Source organism: Diospyros lotus, chromosome 4, assembly GCF_014633365.1.
Source record: "Diospyros lotus cultivar Yz01 chromosome 4, ASM1463336v1, whole genome shotgun sequence".
NCBI classification, from domain to species: Eukaryota; Viridiplantae; Streptophyta; class Magnoliopsida; order Ericales; family Ebenaceae; genus Diospyros; species Diospyros lotus.
In genome coordinates this window covers 39,206,160-39,222,631 of record NC_068341.1, presented here as the reverse complement: position 1 = coordinate 39,222,631, position 16,472 = coordinate 39,206,160, and the positions used below count along the sequence as shown (strand labels likewise).

General features: G+C 39.0%; 1 protein-coding gene across 3 annotated transcripts; it reads left to right on the top strand.

Annotated features, from left to right (window-relative positions):
• The first annotated feature begins 6,366 nt into the window (after positions 1-6,366).
• Positions 6,367-16,268, top strand: LOC127800099 (transcription termination factor MTERF5, chloroplastic). 3 transcript variants are annotated; one of them, XM_052334529.1, is made up of 5 exons: positions 6,412-6,560; positions 6,680-6,877; positions 14,284-14,330; positions 14,445-14,689; positions 14,795-16,268. In XM_052334529.1, the coding sequence occupies exons 2-5, from the start codon at positions 6,788-6,790 to the stop codon at positions 15,910-15,912; spliced, it is 1,500 nt and encodes a 499-aa protein (XP_052190489.1). In that variant the 5' UTR covers positions 6,412-6,560; positions 6,680-6,787; the 3' UTR covers positions 15,913-16,268. The 3 variants fall into 3 exon arrangements, with proteins under 3 accessions (XP_052190491.1, XP_052190490.1, XP_052190489.1); XM_052334531.1 differs by lacking the exon at positions 6,680-6,877 and having other exon boundaries at positions 6,367-6,560; positions 14,474-14,689; XM_052334530.1 differs by lacking the exon at positions 6,680-6,877 and having other exon boundaries at positions 6,367-6,560; positions 14,471-14,689.
• The last annotated feature ends 204 nt before the right edge of the window (positions 16,269-16,472 follow it).

Below are 16,472 nucleotides of genomic sequence, written 5' to 3'. Positions count from 1 at the left end.
AGCTGAAAGAGTACATGGGACAAGCCCCACTGCTTGCCAAACCCAAGGAGGGAGAGAAGTTAACCTTGTATTTGGGAATATCCCAACAGGCTCTCAGTGTGGCCCTCGTCCGGGGGGAAGATGGGGTGCAACACCCCATATATTACATCTCCAAAAGCTTGATTGATGTAGAAACAAGGTACGCACCGATTGAAAAATTGGCTTACTGTTTAATAATGGCATCAAGGAAGCTGCGACCTTATTTCAAGCTCATGAGATCGAAGTCCTGACTAAGTACCCGTTGAAGCAAATCTTGCAAAAGCCAGATACCTCAGGTCACTTACTAAAATGGTCTATCGAGCTCGCTCAATTTGACATAAAGTACAAACAAAGGACGACGATAAAGGGTTAGGCGTTGGCAGACTTCATTGCCGAGTTCACTGGACCGATTGACGAAGAAACAGAGAACTTGAAAGGACCATCATGGGAATTATACGTCGACAGGTCATCAAGTGAACAAGGAGCGGGAGCCGGGGTTATGTTAATAAGCCCCGAGGATCACAAAATCCTCTACGCCCTGAGATTCGGGTTCCCGGCCACCAACAATGAATCCGAGTACGAAGCCTTATTAGTAGGGCTCCGCCTGGCAAAGGAAATACGAGCTGAATCCTTGGAGATTTTCAGTGTCTCTCAGCTAATTATCAATCAAGTACGGGGAGAATACCAAGCCAGAGACACAAAGATGATGGCGTATTTACAAAAGGTACGCGAACTCTTAGCCACTTTAAAAAAATATGAAATGCACCAAATTTCCCGTTCTCAGAACTCTCATGCGGACGCGTTAGCTCGCTTAGCAACTGCTCAGGATGTGGAATTCTTGGGGACATACCTGTCTATTTTTTAGTTGCCCCGAGCACAAAACAATGAGTTGAAACGCTGGTGATCACGGTGTCCTGAGACTGAGACTCATGGATGATTCCTATTCTGGAGTATCTACAAGACAGGAAACTCTCGGAAGATAAATTGGAAGCACGTCGGTTGCGAGCTCAAGCAGCTCGATATTGCATATATGATGATAAACTGTACAGGAGGGGGTTCTCAGCCCCACTCCTGAGGTGCATTGGCGGCACCGACTGCCAGATCGTGTTGGAAGGGGGGTACTCTCATTGGCACGGAAGGCCCTTCAGCAAGGGTTTTATTGGCCCACCATAAAGTAGGATGCCGTAGAGACAGTCAAGAAATGCGAAAAGTGTCAAAGATTCGCTAAGGTTCCGCGAGCTCCGCCAGCTTATCTGCAGTAGATGAGCAGCTCGTGACCCTTTGCCATTTGGGGCACGGATCTAATCGGGTCACTCCCAATGGCTCGTGGAAGGTGCAAGCATGCCATAGTGGCAGTTGACTACTTCACCAAACGGGCAGAAGCCAAAGAGCTCGCACAGATCACCAGTGCGAAGGTACAAGCGTTTACATGGAATAACATAATCTGCAGGTTCGGAGTGCCACATCAAATAATAACGAACAACGGGACCCAATTCACCAGCGAGCAATTCATCCAATTCTACGAATCAATGGGGATCTGAAAAATTTTCACCGCTGTGGACCACCCCTAGGCCAATGGACAGGTCGAATCTGTCAACAAAATAATCAAACAGACCCTGAAAATAAAGTTGGAAGCTAGAAAGAGGCCTTGGGTGGATGAACTGCAAACAGTGCTTTGGGCCTATCGAACAACAGCTCAGAGTAGCACCGGAGAAACTCCATTCTCAATGGCGTAGGGGTTGGAGGTTATGATCCCTGCTGAGAATGAAGTGGCCAGCCACCGAAGGGTCACCTTCAACTCAGATCACAATGACGAGCTGCTAGCGACTAATCAGGACCTGCTCGAGGAATCAAAGGATATAGCTCGTGCAAGTGTCATCGTCTATCAACAAATGGTGGCGCGATATTACAACAGAAAGGTTCGAATTCGACATTACAATGTCGGAGACCCGGTATTATGCCCGGTACTCCCAAGAGCTCGGATGCCGAGAGATGGCACCCTAGACCCTAACTGTGAAGGTCCATTTATCATCAAGGAAAATCTGGGTAACAGAGCGTATCATCTGACAAACATGGACGGGGTTCCTCTCCCACGGGTTTGGAACGCGGAACACATTCATCCTTAATTTAAATAAATGTAACTGTTCTTGCCTATGCTTCGTTTTTTTATTGCAAGTATTTTTCATAGTTCTGATTAGAATTTATGAATTTTCATTGCACTTCATTCTTATTGGTATTCGATTGAATATCCTTGAAGTGAGGGGTCGAGAAACCATGGTTTGCAAGTTGGGGCCTAAGCAACTTAGCCACTATGCTACGATTTGCGGCTAACTGAGCATTCATCTTGGTCCCCTATCAGGTCGTGGATTGCGAGCTGTGAACCATTCATCTTGACTTAATGTCATGGTTTTGAATCTACTGAGCAACTGACTCTGAGCCAGGGTTCACTAGCCGAGGTCTTTTCATCTTAACTCAGATCATGGTCCACGACCCACCTGGGTGTTCCCTCTCGGTTAGCTGAGGTTGCAATACGGCCTGCCAAGACACATAGCTCGCCCATACAAGTCAACGAAATAACAAGCCATGATATGTTAGCTGGGGTCACCCTATGATCCGCCTGAACATATAGCTTGGCGGTACAAGTTGGAGTTTCACTAGCTAGGGTCCCTTTATCTTGGCTTAATCCATGGTCTACGACCTACGTGGATGTTCACTCCTGATTTGTTAAAACTTGTCAGGAGCCACGATATGCTGGCCAAGGCCACGACACAATCTCATATCCTAACAAATTTTTCATATTAAAATGTGTTAGCTGAGATCCGTCTCAATTCGCCTAAATAAGACTATTCGCGACCTATCAGACACGTGTCCTGATCGTCTATCACGAGCTGCTCAGCCACGATATATTAGCCGAGATCGCGAGGCGATCTGCTTTTACATATATCTCGTCTACGAGCTAGGAATACTCTGGATCTATCTGGACCTATGTTCGGACAATTCATTCTCAAGTTATATTCTTGAAGACTTCTTCTGAGTTAATCTTTCAAGATAAGATATACGGAAGTTTGCTGAAGTTGTTTTCAAGTTATATCTTGAAGATTGGTTCAAGAATCATTATACTAGGACTTCGTTAGAATTTAAGTATGATTGGCCTGGGTTTGTGAAGAAATGTGAAGCGAGATACACAAGTATAGAAAGAGATTTCATTTCATTGAATAAATGTTCAAGTTACAAAAAAAATAAATAAATAAATAAAAAATACATATGGGAGTCCTAGCTAGAAGGGGCGGTTACTTTCACAGGATCAACCTTGGCGGGCTGGGCAGCAGTAGACGGAGTCGGTTAAGGTTCAACAGCCCCGACTGGACGGACCTCGGCAACCTCCGCAGGATGCGCCTCAGCAGTCTCACCGGGCTGAACCTCAACGGCCCCAAATAGCTCAACCTCGACCTGGGTAGCCTGCGTCGCGACCACAAACGAATCAAGTGGAGTGGCATCATCAGTGTCCTCTGCAGCCTCGACAGCGTACCGTTTCACCTCCTCGACGGCCTGAGCACCAGAAGAAGGAGAAATCCATCTCGAGATGGTTTACCCAAAGGGCGTACAGGAATGCCGAGCAGGTGTCGGACCTGATCTCCCAGCGCACAGAGTCCATCCGTGCTCCCACCTCCGCCTTGATATCGTCGATGGTCCTCTTAGTAAGATGCTCACATCGAGCAGTTCGATTATCCGCCTGATTCCGCTCCTCTTTTGCTAACTTCAGCTCCGCCTCAGCCGATTTCAGTTGGTCCTGAGCCTTCCGCAACTCCTCTTTCGCTTTATTCAGCTCGCTAGTGAGCTCGGAGTTAGTGAACTCCCACATGTTCTTCGATCTGCGAAGCTCCTCGTCGAGATCTTTATTTTTCTGGACTTCTACCCTCAGGTGCATCTCGGAGCCCTCCACCTTCTTTTGGGTAGCAAGGAGCTCGGCCTGAAGGCTTTTTCTCATCTGCGAGCTTCGTTATTTCAGCCTGCTGAGCATTCTTCCCGTCCTCAAGCTTCACTATCTCAGCTTGAAGGGACGTGCTCACCGTCTCAAGTTGCTTCTCGAAGTCCTTATATTGAGCTCGGAGCTTCATGGCAGCGAGGCAAGCCTGTGAAAGAAGAAATGTTAGCTCATTAAAAAGCAGACTAAGGAACCAAGGTACGAAAAATTTCGACTTACCACCAGGCTGTGACGGGCCATGAACTTGCAAGGAGGGATTCCCTTTAGCTTTGAGTCGTCGAGGGGCTTCGCGTTCGCACCCAAGAGGTCGGGCATGGAGTCCAGGAGGGGGCCAACATAGATCCCTCTTGGCAGGGCCTCCAAGGCTGGCTCTTCCCCAGGACCCTAGCCCGTTTGACCCTGTTATCCTCTCTCTGGTGCGGCTGGTCAGGCCTTCTCTTCGAACCCACAGTAGGAGCATCTTGAACCTCCGCTGCGACCTCCTTCCCACGGGCTCCACTCGAACCATGGTTGCGGGAGGCAGGGGCCCGATGCCTTTGTTGCTGTTGGGGGTGCTTTTGTTGTTGTGGTTGATGGGGTAGAGCTCTTATCCGTTGCTCTTGCTGATGGCTCCGCGGCTGCTGTGTTTGCTGTTATTGTTGCTAAGGGCGCGGCCGCGGCTGTGACTGCTCCGACCTACCTTCCCGCGAGCTAGAGCTCGAGGTTATGGACGAGGTAGCCTCAGATCTCACCCTAGATCACTTCAGGCTAGAGGAGGTTGAGATCAACCATATTTTCATCTTGATCGGCTTCCTATCTTGTACTACTTGGCTCTGCGACTTGGAAGGCAGACGGGGGGATCTCCGTGCCCAAGTCCCTGATGTGATCTCCCTTGATGGTCTCAACGCTGAGAGGAGGGGCGAGTTCATTTTCCTGGAGAAGCTCGTCAGAAAGCTTGAGAATCTCAGAACTCAACCCTACAGCTACGAGCTTGTTGAGGACGTCGGTCTTCTCGACTGATAAAATTGGTTTCTTGCCCCCAAAATCTGCATCAAATGATGAGCAAGTTAAATCACGTACTTAAGAAGAAGGAAAGACCCGTGCGAGCTGATATTCTCTTACCCGGGGTTAGTACGAAACTATAGTTTCTGAGAAGGGAAAGCGAAGGGTAAGACACAAAAAATCATCTGGACTTGTAATCGCCCACGTTGGACTTGTAATCCACGAGATTTGAAACAATTGTGCAGAAGTCGGAGTGATGGGTTAACAACAGGCACACGTCAGCTCCCAGTGCGAAGATCACACCGCGAGCTAGGAGGGCATGTGTTATACATTATTCCCGCATCACTCCTTATGAGCCAGGCTCAATCCAATGGGCCGCCCCAATCACCCGGAGCCTAAAAAGCCCAGGTGACCTCGTCAAAAGAAATCCATACACCACTGAAGTCCGAAGCCTGTAAAGCAAACACCTTGCGAGCTCCTGGTAAAGCCCCCTAGCGAGCTCTCAACGATCAACTAACGAACTCCCAATAAAACTTTCAATTCGCTGGACCGTCCAGATTGTTGACCTAAAACGTCCAGCTTGCAAGTGGTAAGGCTGCTGTGAAGTCAAAAATAAGGTCAATTTACTTTATCTGTAACTGCCCATGCTCCTCGTAATGGGGATTCCACTCCTGATTTTGTGTAGATGATAAGGGCTGTTTGTCTCCTATTATGTAATAATTATATTTCTATATGTTATATAAATTGTAAAGGCCCCTCGATATAAAGAGAAATCAGAAATATCATGATGGGTAGAGATAAAGAGAATATCAGACACTGTCATTTTGAGAGAATAATCAGAGTGCGGTAATGGAGTAGGGATTATTCTGGCCGAACCACGTAAAAATTATTGTGTTGACTCGTATCTGAGATTTTTTGTTTTCCTCTTCTTGGCACTTTGGACTTACTCACTGTGGCACAAAACGTATAACAGTCGGCTAAAATTGAACGTCGACAAAATTAAAACTTAAATTTGTTTAATAAAAAATTATAATAACTATCCCTTAACTTGGGATGTCCTCCCTTGCAGGGTCCTCATGCTCAATCTTATGATTTTAACCGAGGAAATAAATCTAAAACTGATCCATAATGACTATACAATGAGTGAATTCGAAAATAACTATCTTTATCAACTTTAAATAATTATAAATTTAGAGTTTATTTATAATACTAATTATTACTATTCAGATATAATAAATATATTTTTGTCATACCTTATTAGAAAATAGAATATGTTTGTGGTATTTTAATTTTAAATAATTTAACTAATTAATTTATTATTTGAATTATAAAATTATGAGATTTAACATGGACAAAAATCTGAGGTCAATTCAGTTCAACCATTCGTTTCACGTGCTGAGCAGGAATATCCTGCGGTGAGGGAACAGCAATTATCCAAATTCCCATTTCCCTCCTCTTCTCCAAAGTGAAACCCTAGGCACGGCACACAGACAGAGGAAGAGAAAATGCAAGCTTTTGCTGTTTCACGGTGCTTCAACGTTTCCCCTGTCTCGAGGGCAGCCTTGTCCGTGTCAAGGTAACAGCAAATGTGTTCTCATGTTATTTATGTTTGGATCTTTATATAAAACAGCGCCTGTTTTGCTTCCTAGATTACATGGGTTTTTTGTGGGCATGGATGTTGTTTTCTGGGTGTAGGAGCCTATGCTCGGTGATTGTTTGGTGGAGTTTCGGGGTTTATTTACTGTTGCTGTTCCGGTTGAGTTGTGAGAAGAAGACCAATAGAGATTCTTGCGAGGAGAGTAGATGGAATGGAGCAAGTATTTAGCAAGGGAGGTTGAGGAAGACCACGAAAAACCTAGTGAGAGATGCTCATCTTTGATATTAGTTAAAAGGGTAATGAATAGAAGATAAGACCATAAATGGTTATATTGGTATGTTTTGTTGTTGTGTTGTTCTGGTTGTGTTATGCTACCTGATACTGCAATGGTGAATTACCTAAGGATGGCCTCGATTTTGTTGTTAATCATGTTTACTGTTTTGTGCTATGTTTTAGGCCTTGAAAACATGGTAGTGAACTTGGATGTTGCTCATTGGACAAGCCTCCCATAATGTTTTAGGCCTTGAAAACATAGTAGTAAACTTGGATGTTGCTCATTGGACAAGCTTCACACGCGTAAGAAATTTATTTTGAGGATTTTGATAAATGGAGCAGAAATTTATTTTTAAGATTTTGATACATGAAGAAGAAGGTCATGAGCAAGAGTGGTTTACCTTAGGCTATATATCCTGTTATGATTTAGAGGGTGTTTAGCTTAGCTTAAATTATGGGAGTTTATAAGCTCTAGAGCTTTTTGTTGTAAATTTTAGATTTTAAGGAGAGGCTATTTGGCTTACCCTTTTTTTACACAGCTTTTAAGCCTTTCTACTTATAAACTGTGTAAAGCTTTAGAGGGTGTTTAGCTAACTGGTTTGACTACTTAGAAGCTACTCTTTTAGCTTGTAAGTTAAAAGCTTATTTTGTTACAAATTTGTTAAAATTTAAGAGTTTAAACGCTACCCAACTTTTAAGCTACTTTAGCAGCTTGTTTAAAAAGCTCCCCCCACCCCAACTTTTCCAAATAAGCTCTCAGTATCTTATTGCATTGACCAAGCAAATGACAAATTTACCCTTAAACATTCCACATATTTACACTCTATCCCTTATCCTCTCTCTACCTTCTCTCTCCAAAACCATCTCCAACTTCTCCATCACCATCAGCGCCTACACCTCCTCCATGGCGGCGGCCGACTGTTGCATCCAGCCCCATCCACATCGACTGTTGCCTCCAACCTCCATTGTTGCCTCTTCCATGTCCGTTGCCGTCATCTGTCACCCGCACCTCCATCGTCTGCTGCCTCCTCCATCATTGTGTGTGTATATATTTATTTAACAACCACTATATTTAACATATATATTGTATTAATATATTTTTTAATAATTATCTATAATTTATCAACATCTAATGATAAAATTTTATCAGTTGGACATCAATTTATAATTTATTTTTATTAAAAATTAGTATTTTATTTGTATTATTCAGTTATATGTCCATTTTAATATTTTTGTTAAGTTCTGATAGTTTATCAGTTTTTTCAAACCAAACATATAACTATATAAATGACAGGTTAAAGCACATTTATCTAAATACGTTATCAACTTAAACGCTACTTAGCTTTTAAGTTTTACACAATTTTAAAGTTAAATAGCTTATAAGTTCTGGCTTACCTTTTTTTATACAGCTTTTAAGCATTTCTACTTATAAGTTGTGTAAAGTTTAAAAGCTAGTTAGTGTTTAAATTGATAACGTATTTGGATAAATGTACTTTAAGGTGTCATTTATATAATTATTTGTTTGGTTTGAAAAATCTAATAAGCTATCAAAACTTAACAAAAAGACTAAAATGGAGATGTTGCTGAATAATACAAATAAAATTTATAAAAATATTAATTTTTAATAAAAATAAATTATAAATTGATGTCCAACTGATAAAATTGTTACAATTACATGTTAATAAATTATACATAATTATTAAAAATATATTAATATAATGCTTTATGTTTAAATTTAGGTTTAATTCATAAAAATATTAAATATATTAATACAATAGACACTAAAATATATATGCTAAATATATATATAGAGAGAGAGATGGAGGAGGCAATGGATGATGAAGGAGGAGGCAACAACAATGGAAGAAGTAGCGATGGAGGCAACAACGACGACCGGAGATGGAAGCTTGCGATGATGAAGGGATGAGAGAGTGTATGTTTAAGGGCAAAGAGTTGGAAATAGTTGAGTTTTTTTACGGCAAAATTGTAAGTAATTTGGTCAACGAAATAAGCTCTCATAAGCATTTTGAGAAAAGTTGGGGTGGGGGAGGGGGCAACTTTTCTAAAATGCTATTAAAACAACGTTTAAGCTTGACAACATTTAAGCTCTTTAATTTTTAATAAACGTGTAACTAAATAAGTTATACAACGTATAAGTTGAAGGGACAACATATAAACCACTAAGCCAAACACCCCCTTAAAGTTGACTAGCGTTTAAGTTAATAACGTGTTTGAATAAATGTGTTATAAACTGTCATTTATATAGTTTATGTGCTTGGTTTGAAAAAATTGATAAATTATCAAAACTTAACAAAATGACTAAAATGGACATGTTGAATAATGTAAACAAAATTCATAAAAATACTAATTTTTAATTAAAAAAATTATAAATTGATATCCAACTGATAAAATTATTACTATTACATGTTGATAAATTATATATAATTGTTAAAAAATATATTAATACAATGTTTTATGTTTAAATTTAGGTTTAATTCATAAAAATATATGTTGAGACATTGTATAAATTCTTTATTTTTATATTTTATCAATACATATAAAATATTAATATTTAAATAAATTCTTTGAGAAATTTATATTTGTTTCATCTATAAATTTGATATATATTTACAATTATATTTGACAATTACAAAATTAGAGTAAATTTAATAAGACACAATAATTGAATTGAAGTTCAATGTTCCCATACATATACAAAATTTTTTAGTAGTCTAAAATTAAAAAATTACATACAAATATCATGATTGCCCAATATCTAAGACTATAACATCACGCTGCCATCCAAAAATTATTATTCCGGTTCACTTCATTGTCAAATTGACTTTCAAATGGCGTGATAGATTGTGCATCAAGAATATAGTTTTTATTTTTAGTTGTAGTGAATGTATTATCCTGTACCCCTTTCTTCCTAATATAGTTACGGATGACCATTGTGCCTAGAACTATGTCTCGTTAGGTGCCAATACTCTGCAGACATAACTCCCAAAATCTTAAATCTAGCATTCCACACTCCAAAAGTACGCTCAACAATCATTCTGCATGAAGAATGTAAGTAATTAAACGACTATTTATGTCCTCTTTGGAGCACATAATCGTGATGTTCTTGCACGCTGAAAATCTTCAAGGTGATATCTTACATTCTCACCCTTGTATGGCCTCATTTATCTAGTCATATGAGAGTATCATGCATCTACTAGATAATATTTCCCTCCTCTTAGTTGTGGAAAATTCAAGTCCAACCTACGAATTGCCTCACCAAATATTTTGGCATCATGAGTTAATCCCTCCCACCTAGTCAATACAAATGTAAAACACATGTTGAAGTCCACAATTGCAAGGATATTTTGGATTGGATATCCTTTGCATCTTATATAGGATATTTCTTAACCTCGTGGCAGCCTAGTTTTACATAAGTACCATCAATAATTTCAAAACAATCTTGCAATATAATGTAAGATGTTCGAATTTTAAATCACAATTAAATTAATAATAAGCACAAGTTAATAGAAGGTATTATGTACCTTAAAGAATGACAAATACTTAGGGTTATTCGGCTTGTGGTATCCTACCCCATCATTGTAGTTAGGATGGGGTTTAATAATATCACCAACTAACCTATTAACAACACTCGAAACCCTGTGAAAATTCCAGCTAATTGTCTCACTAGAATGATTGAACATTTATTATATCAATCGATTCCCAGCCCCATGCGCATAACTCATCTAAAATATTCCCACTTCAACCACAGACATCCCCCGTGTGGGGGTTAAACCATATTTTTATGTTAAATCACAACAAAAGTCCAAAAAAATCAATTTCGTCATGCGAAAATCTTGGTAACATCGAGTTTCATTACCATGTAATAATATTTCTTAAATAAGTCTGTGCTTGTCCGTTGAGATGTATGTCATGGTTCCTTAAGAATGTACTTGACGTAATATATTAGAATAGTCCATGTAATTTGTTTGAATAAGAACATTTGATCAGGTATATGCTTTTGCATTAACCTGCTCATCAATTGTTTCATCACCATCATCTATTTTATCATAGTCATTCTCCCAAGGCTCGATTACACTGTAAGTCAAGCATGGAGTTTTGTTAATATCAATATTAGCTTATCTTAACAAATCAACTCAATTCCACCAAGATGCACACATGCATTATGGGAAGTTAAGAAATACAACAACATTTCAACTACAATAAACGAGTCAAGTCTATAAAACATTAACAAACCAAAGTTTTTTCAAACATAAAACACCATAAGCAACAAGTGATCCCGATCAAATCCTAAATTTCGAACAATAGTCTCAAACATTTATTCAAATATAAATCAAATTAGTTTGAACTTAACAAAGAAATATCTTCATGGTGGAGGCAGTTTATCCTCATCCTTCATACGGAGATACTCCAACCAAGACACACGTGCCTCGTCATTTGGTTGACTCGTGAAACAAGTCCTTATCCTGGCCTTGGTGAGAAGGGTGGAAGCCAAATTCCACAGCAGACTCACAATTTGAATGGAGAGATTCTGCAATATACTCATGCATTTTGGAATGCTTGGTTCTAATGGTCCTCCAACAGAGAGTAAAGTATATGTGCTCTTGGTTGGAGTACCTTCATAAGAGGGATGAGAATAAGCGGTCTCCACCATGAAGATACTTCTTTATTAAGTTCGAACTAATTTGGTTTATGTTTGAATGAATGTTTAAGACTATTGTTCGAAGTTTAAGATTTAACCTGGATCACTTGTTGCTTATGGTGTTTTATGTTTGAAAAAAAAACTTTGGTTTGTTAATGTTTTATAGACTTGACTTGTTTATTGTAGTTGGAATGCTGTTGTATTTCTTAACTTCCCAGAATGCATGAGTGCATCTTGGTGGAATTGAGTTGACTTGTTAAGATACAAAGCTCAATGCTTGACTTACAGTGTAATGGAGCCTTGGGAGAATGACTATGATGAAACAGATGATGAGCAAGTTAATGCAGAAGCATATGCCCGATCAATGTTCTTATTCAGGCAAATTGGAAGGGTTATTCTAATATATTACGTCAAGTACATTATTAAGGAACCATGCCATGCATCTCAACGGATAGGTCATAGACTTGTTTAAGAAATATTATTACATGATAATAAAACTTGATGTTATCAAAATTTCACATGACAAAATCGATTTTTTTGGACTTTTGTCGTGATTTAATAGAAAAATATGGTTTGTCCCCCACACGAGGGATGTCTGTGGTTGAAGAAGTAGGAATATTTTTTATGACTTGTGCACAGGGGTTGGGAATCGATTGATACAATAAATGTTAAATTAGCTAGTATTTTCACAGGGTTTTGGTTGTTGTTAATAGGTTAACTAGTGATATTATTAAACCCATCCTAACAACAATGATGGGGTAGGGTACCACAAGCCAAATAACCCTAAGTATTTGCCATTTTGTAAGGTACATAATACCTTCTATTAACTTGTGATTATTCTTAAGTTAATTGTGATTTGAAATTCAAATATCTTACATTATATTGCAAGATTGTATTGAAGCTATTGATAGTATTCATGTAATGGCTAGATTGCCACAAGGTTAAGAAATATCCTATATAGGACGCAAAGGATATCCGACCTAAAATATCCTTGCAATTGTGGACTTTAACATGTGTTATACATTTGCATGGGCCAGGTGAAAGGGATCAACTCGTGATGTTAGAATATTTGGTGAGGCAATTCGTAGGCCGGATTTGAATTTTCAACACCCAAGATGAGGGAAATATTATCTAGTAGATGTAAAATACTCTCATATAACTAAATAGATGGGACCATACAAGGGTAAAATACCACCTTGAAGATTTTCGGCGTACAAGAATATCACGATTACGTGCTCCAAGAGGACATAAAGAGTCATTTAATTACTTATATTCTTCATGCAGAATAATTGTTGAGCGTACTTTTGGAGTGTGGAATGCTAGATTTAAAATTTTGGAAGATATGTCTGCATACAATATTGACACCCAACGAGACATAGTTCTAGGCACAATAACCATTCATAACTATATTAGGAAGAAAGGGTTACAAGATAATGCATTCACTACAACTGAAAATGAAAATTATATTCCTAATGCACAGTCTGTTACGCTATTTGGAAGTCAATTTAACGATGAAGTGGACCAGAGTGATAATTTTTGAATGGCAGTGCGTGATGCTATAGCTTTAGATATTGGGCAATCATGATATTTTTATGTAATTTTTTAATTTTAGACTACTAAAATTTTTTGTATATGTATGGGAATATTGAACTTCAATTCAATTATTGTGTCTTATTAAACTTGCTTTAATTTTGTAATTGTAAATATATATCAAATTTAGAGACGAAACAGATATAAATTTCTCAAATATTTTATATGTATTGATGAAATATAAAAATAAAGAATTTATATAATGTCTCAACATATATTTTTAGGAATTAAACATAAAGCATTGTATTAATATATTTTTTAACAATTGTATATAATTTATCAACATGTAATGGTAACAATTTTATCAGTTAGATATCAATTTATAATTTATTAAAATTTAGTATTTTTATGAATTTTATTTACGTTATTTAACAACATGTTCATTTTAGTCTTTTTGTTAAGTTATGATAATTTATCATTTTTTTTAAACCAAACATATAGCTATATAAATGCTAGTTTAAAACACGTTATTAACTTAAACGTTAGCCAACTTTAAAGCTTTACACAGCTTATAAGTAGAAAGGCTTAAAAACTGTTTTAAAAACCGGTAAACCAAACAGCCTCTAAAGCAAAGATGTTCAGGCCCTGGTGGCACATTAGAACAGAAGTATGATGGCCCAGGAACAGGAAGTTTTCAGGGAATGTCAGGCTAGTTGCGAAAATAATATGATTTGGTTCCAGATAATTTTTCAATATTTGAAGATGAGCCAACAACAGCCAGCTTAGAACGCAGTAGATCATCATGAATTTTAGAGAAATCCAAGTCTTGTGATTGTTGTTGTTGAAGATGAATCAAACTAAATACGCATGTTTGCCACAAAGTTTATTCTGAATAGCACAATCAGACTGTCTTTGTTGTATGTTAGTTTTACTATGTGTGTTATAGACACATTATAAAAGCCAATGTCAGAGTGAATTATAAGGAACTGGTAGAATGAGCATACATTCTAAGTAGTTCAATAGATGATTGCGTCGAACCAGGGCATTTTTTCCTTAGCCAAACATGAGTATTATGAATTTTATCAAATTATCATTATTTTAATTATTTGAGATACTAAGTGCAAGTGGCTAGCATCGCAAAACTAGTAATAAAGACAACAGAACAGCAGTGGTAACAGCTTGCAGTTCTTTATCTTCTGTCTCTGGTGATAAACTGATACTATTTGTTTATCTCCCAAGGTCTTGTTTCTCTTACCCTTCAAGGCTGTTCTGCCAGGCAAAGTTTGGTAAGCAATTTCTTGTTCATTCTTCTCCATGTTGCATCTGATGGATCATTCTTACCTCCACTCTGAAGTTCTCAGACGTGCATATATTATTTTGTTTCTTTAACAAATATGGAGGTTTTTTTGGGGGGCGGGTACAATAGCAGCTGAATCTGGGAATGAAGGGTCACTCAGCTTAAGATTGGTGCCTCCAAGTTTGTTAGCAGCAGAAAAAGAAGAAGCCAGGGCTGTACTGACCTTGTTCTTGAAGAAACGGGGTTTGAGCAATGCAGTTGCTGCAAGGACTGTCAACAAATCAGAACTATTCATTGATCACCTTGTTACAAGGCTTCATTCTGTCCATAAAGCTCGGTACCTAGTAGGTTCGATTTTGAAAAATCACTATTTTCCCTGAAGCGCATTTTCTTACGATTGTCTTTTCCTCAAATCTTCGACTCCAGCTTGTCACATTTTCTTTGGCATTTCAGGACGGGAGCTTACAACTCTCGAGATCAGGGATGCTCTTAGTCCATATCTTGAAACCCTTTATGAGGAGTATGGAGACATTCTTGTAGATGTAGTGGAAAACTTTCCAAATCCAGCTATTAAAGAAAGTGTGTTAGAAAAATTACCAAACCCACCAGTTGAAGAAAAATCAGCCGCCCCAGTTTCACCCCCAATTACCGCCCTTAACTCCAGGAAGTTGAAAGCTTTGGCTCGAGTAACCCAGGTCAGCTCTTTCAGGGAGCTCCCTCCGAGCATTATCTACCTCACAGAACTTGGCATGGAACTCGAGGTGATCAAAGAAGTGACGCGCAAGTTCCCTGCCTTTGCCTACTACAGCTTGGAGGGGAAAGTTAAGCCTATTGTGGAATTCCTTCTCGATCTTGGGGTGTCCAAGACTGATATTCCCACCATCCTCACCAAGAGGCCTCAACTCTGTGGAATCAGCCTCTCTGAAAACTTAATACCGACCATGAGGTTTTTGGAGAACTTAGGCATGGACAAGAAGCAATGGGCAAAGGTGATTTTCCGGTTCCCAGCACTTCTCACTTATAGCAGGACAAAACTGAAAACAACAGTGGATTTCCTTTATGAGATGGGGCTTTCAGCCGAGAGCGTGGGCAAGGTTCTAACTCGCTGCCCAAATATTATAAGCTACAGCGTGGAGGATAAGCTGCGGCCAACAGCTGAATATTTCCATTCTATCGGAGTGGATGTGGCGCTGCTTCTCTACCGATCTCCACAAACGTTTGGTCTTAGCATCGAGGCCAATCTGAAGCCCGTGACAGAATTTTTCCTAGAAAGGGGATACAGCATGGGGGATCTCGCGACCATGATATCAAGATACAGGGCCTTGTATACTTTCAGCTTGTCAGATAGCTTGGTACCCAAGTGGGAGTTCTTCTTGACAATGGGTTACCCAAAATCCGAACTGGTAAAATTTCCTCAGTATTTCGGATACAGTTTGGAGGAGCGGATTAAACCCAGGTACACGATCATGATGTCGAGCGGGGTGAGGTTGCTGCTAAACCAGGTGCTCTCTCTTTCAGATGGCGAGTTCCATAAGGCTCTAAAACGCAAAATAAAGAAAAATGCTGGATGACAGATCCCGATATGCGTGGATCTGGTTTTGGTCGCGCAACAATGGTAGTTCTGCAAGCTGGTTTTGCTCATGATAATGCCTGATTCACTTAGGCGTTTGAGTGCTCTCTCTCTCTCTCCATCTCTCTCTGGTCCAGAAGGCAAGCAAGTTAACGAATATGTATATGTATATGCCTTAGTTCGCATTGCAGTACTATATATATATAGATGTTCCAATGTCGTGTTCATATAATGGGAGATGATTATTTGGTGTATAATTGTATATGCACATGGAAATGAAGAAATGTTCTCCGTGCTCCCCTGTTTCTCTGTCCAAATATTATTCCTATTCATGTGGTGTTGTCTTCTTATAGTTCACTTTCTTTGCATTGTGTGGGTTGTATAATTGCCCTATGGTGCAGGTGGTTCCTTGCTTTTCTGAATGTTAAAAAGGGCTGTTTTTTACACAAAGTGCAGGTGGTTCCTTGCTTTTCTGAATGTTAAAAAGGGCTGTTTTTTATACAATTTTACTCTTATTTGTTAAAATAAGGGTACATTTGATAGGAGTGAAAAATGAGAGTG

Bases quoted from the DNA above. Each gene is read 5' to 3' on its own strand.
- LOC127800099 (XM_052334529.1), top strand. From the start codon at position 6,788: ATGGAATGGAGCAAGTATTTAGCAAGGGAGGTTGAGGAAGACCACGAA. The intron at 6,878-14,283 runs GTAATGAATAGA...TTATCTCCCAAG, and splicing joins CTTTGATATTAGTTAAAAGG to GTCTTGTTTCTCTTACCCTT. The intron at 14,690-14,794 runs GTTCGATTTTGA...TTGGCATTTCAG, and splicing joins TAAAGCTCGGTACCTAGTAG to GACGGGAGCTTACAACTCTC.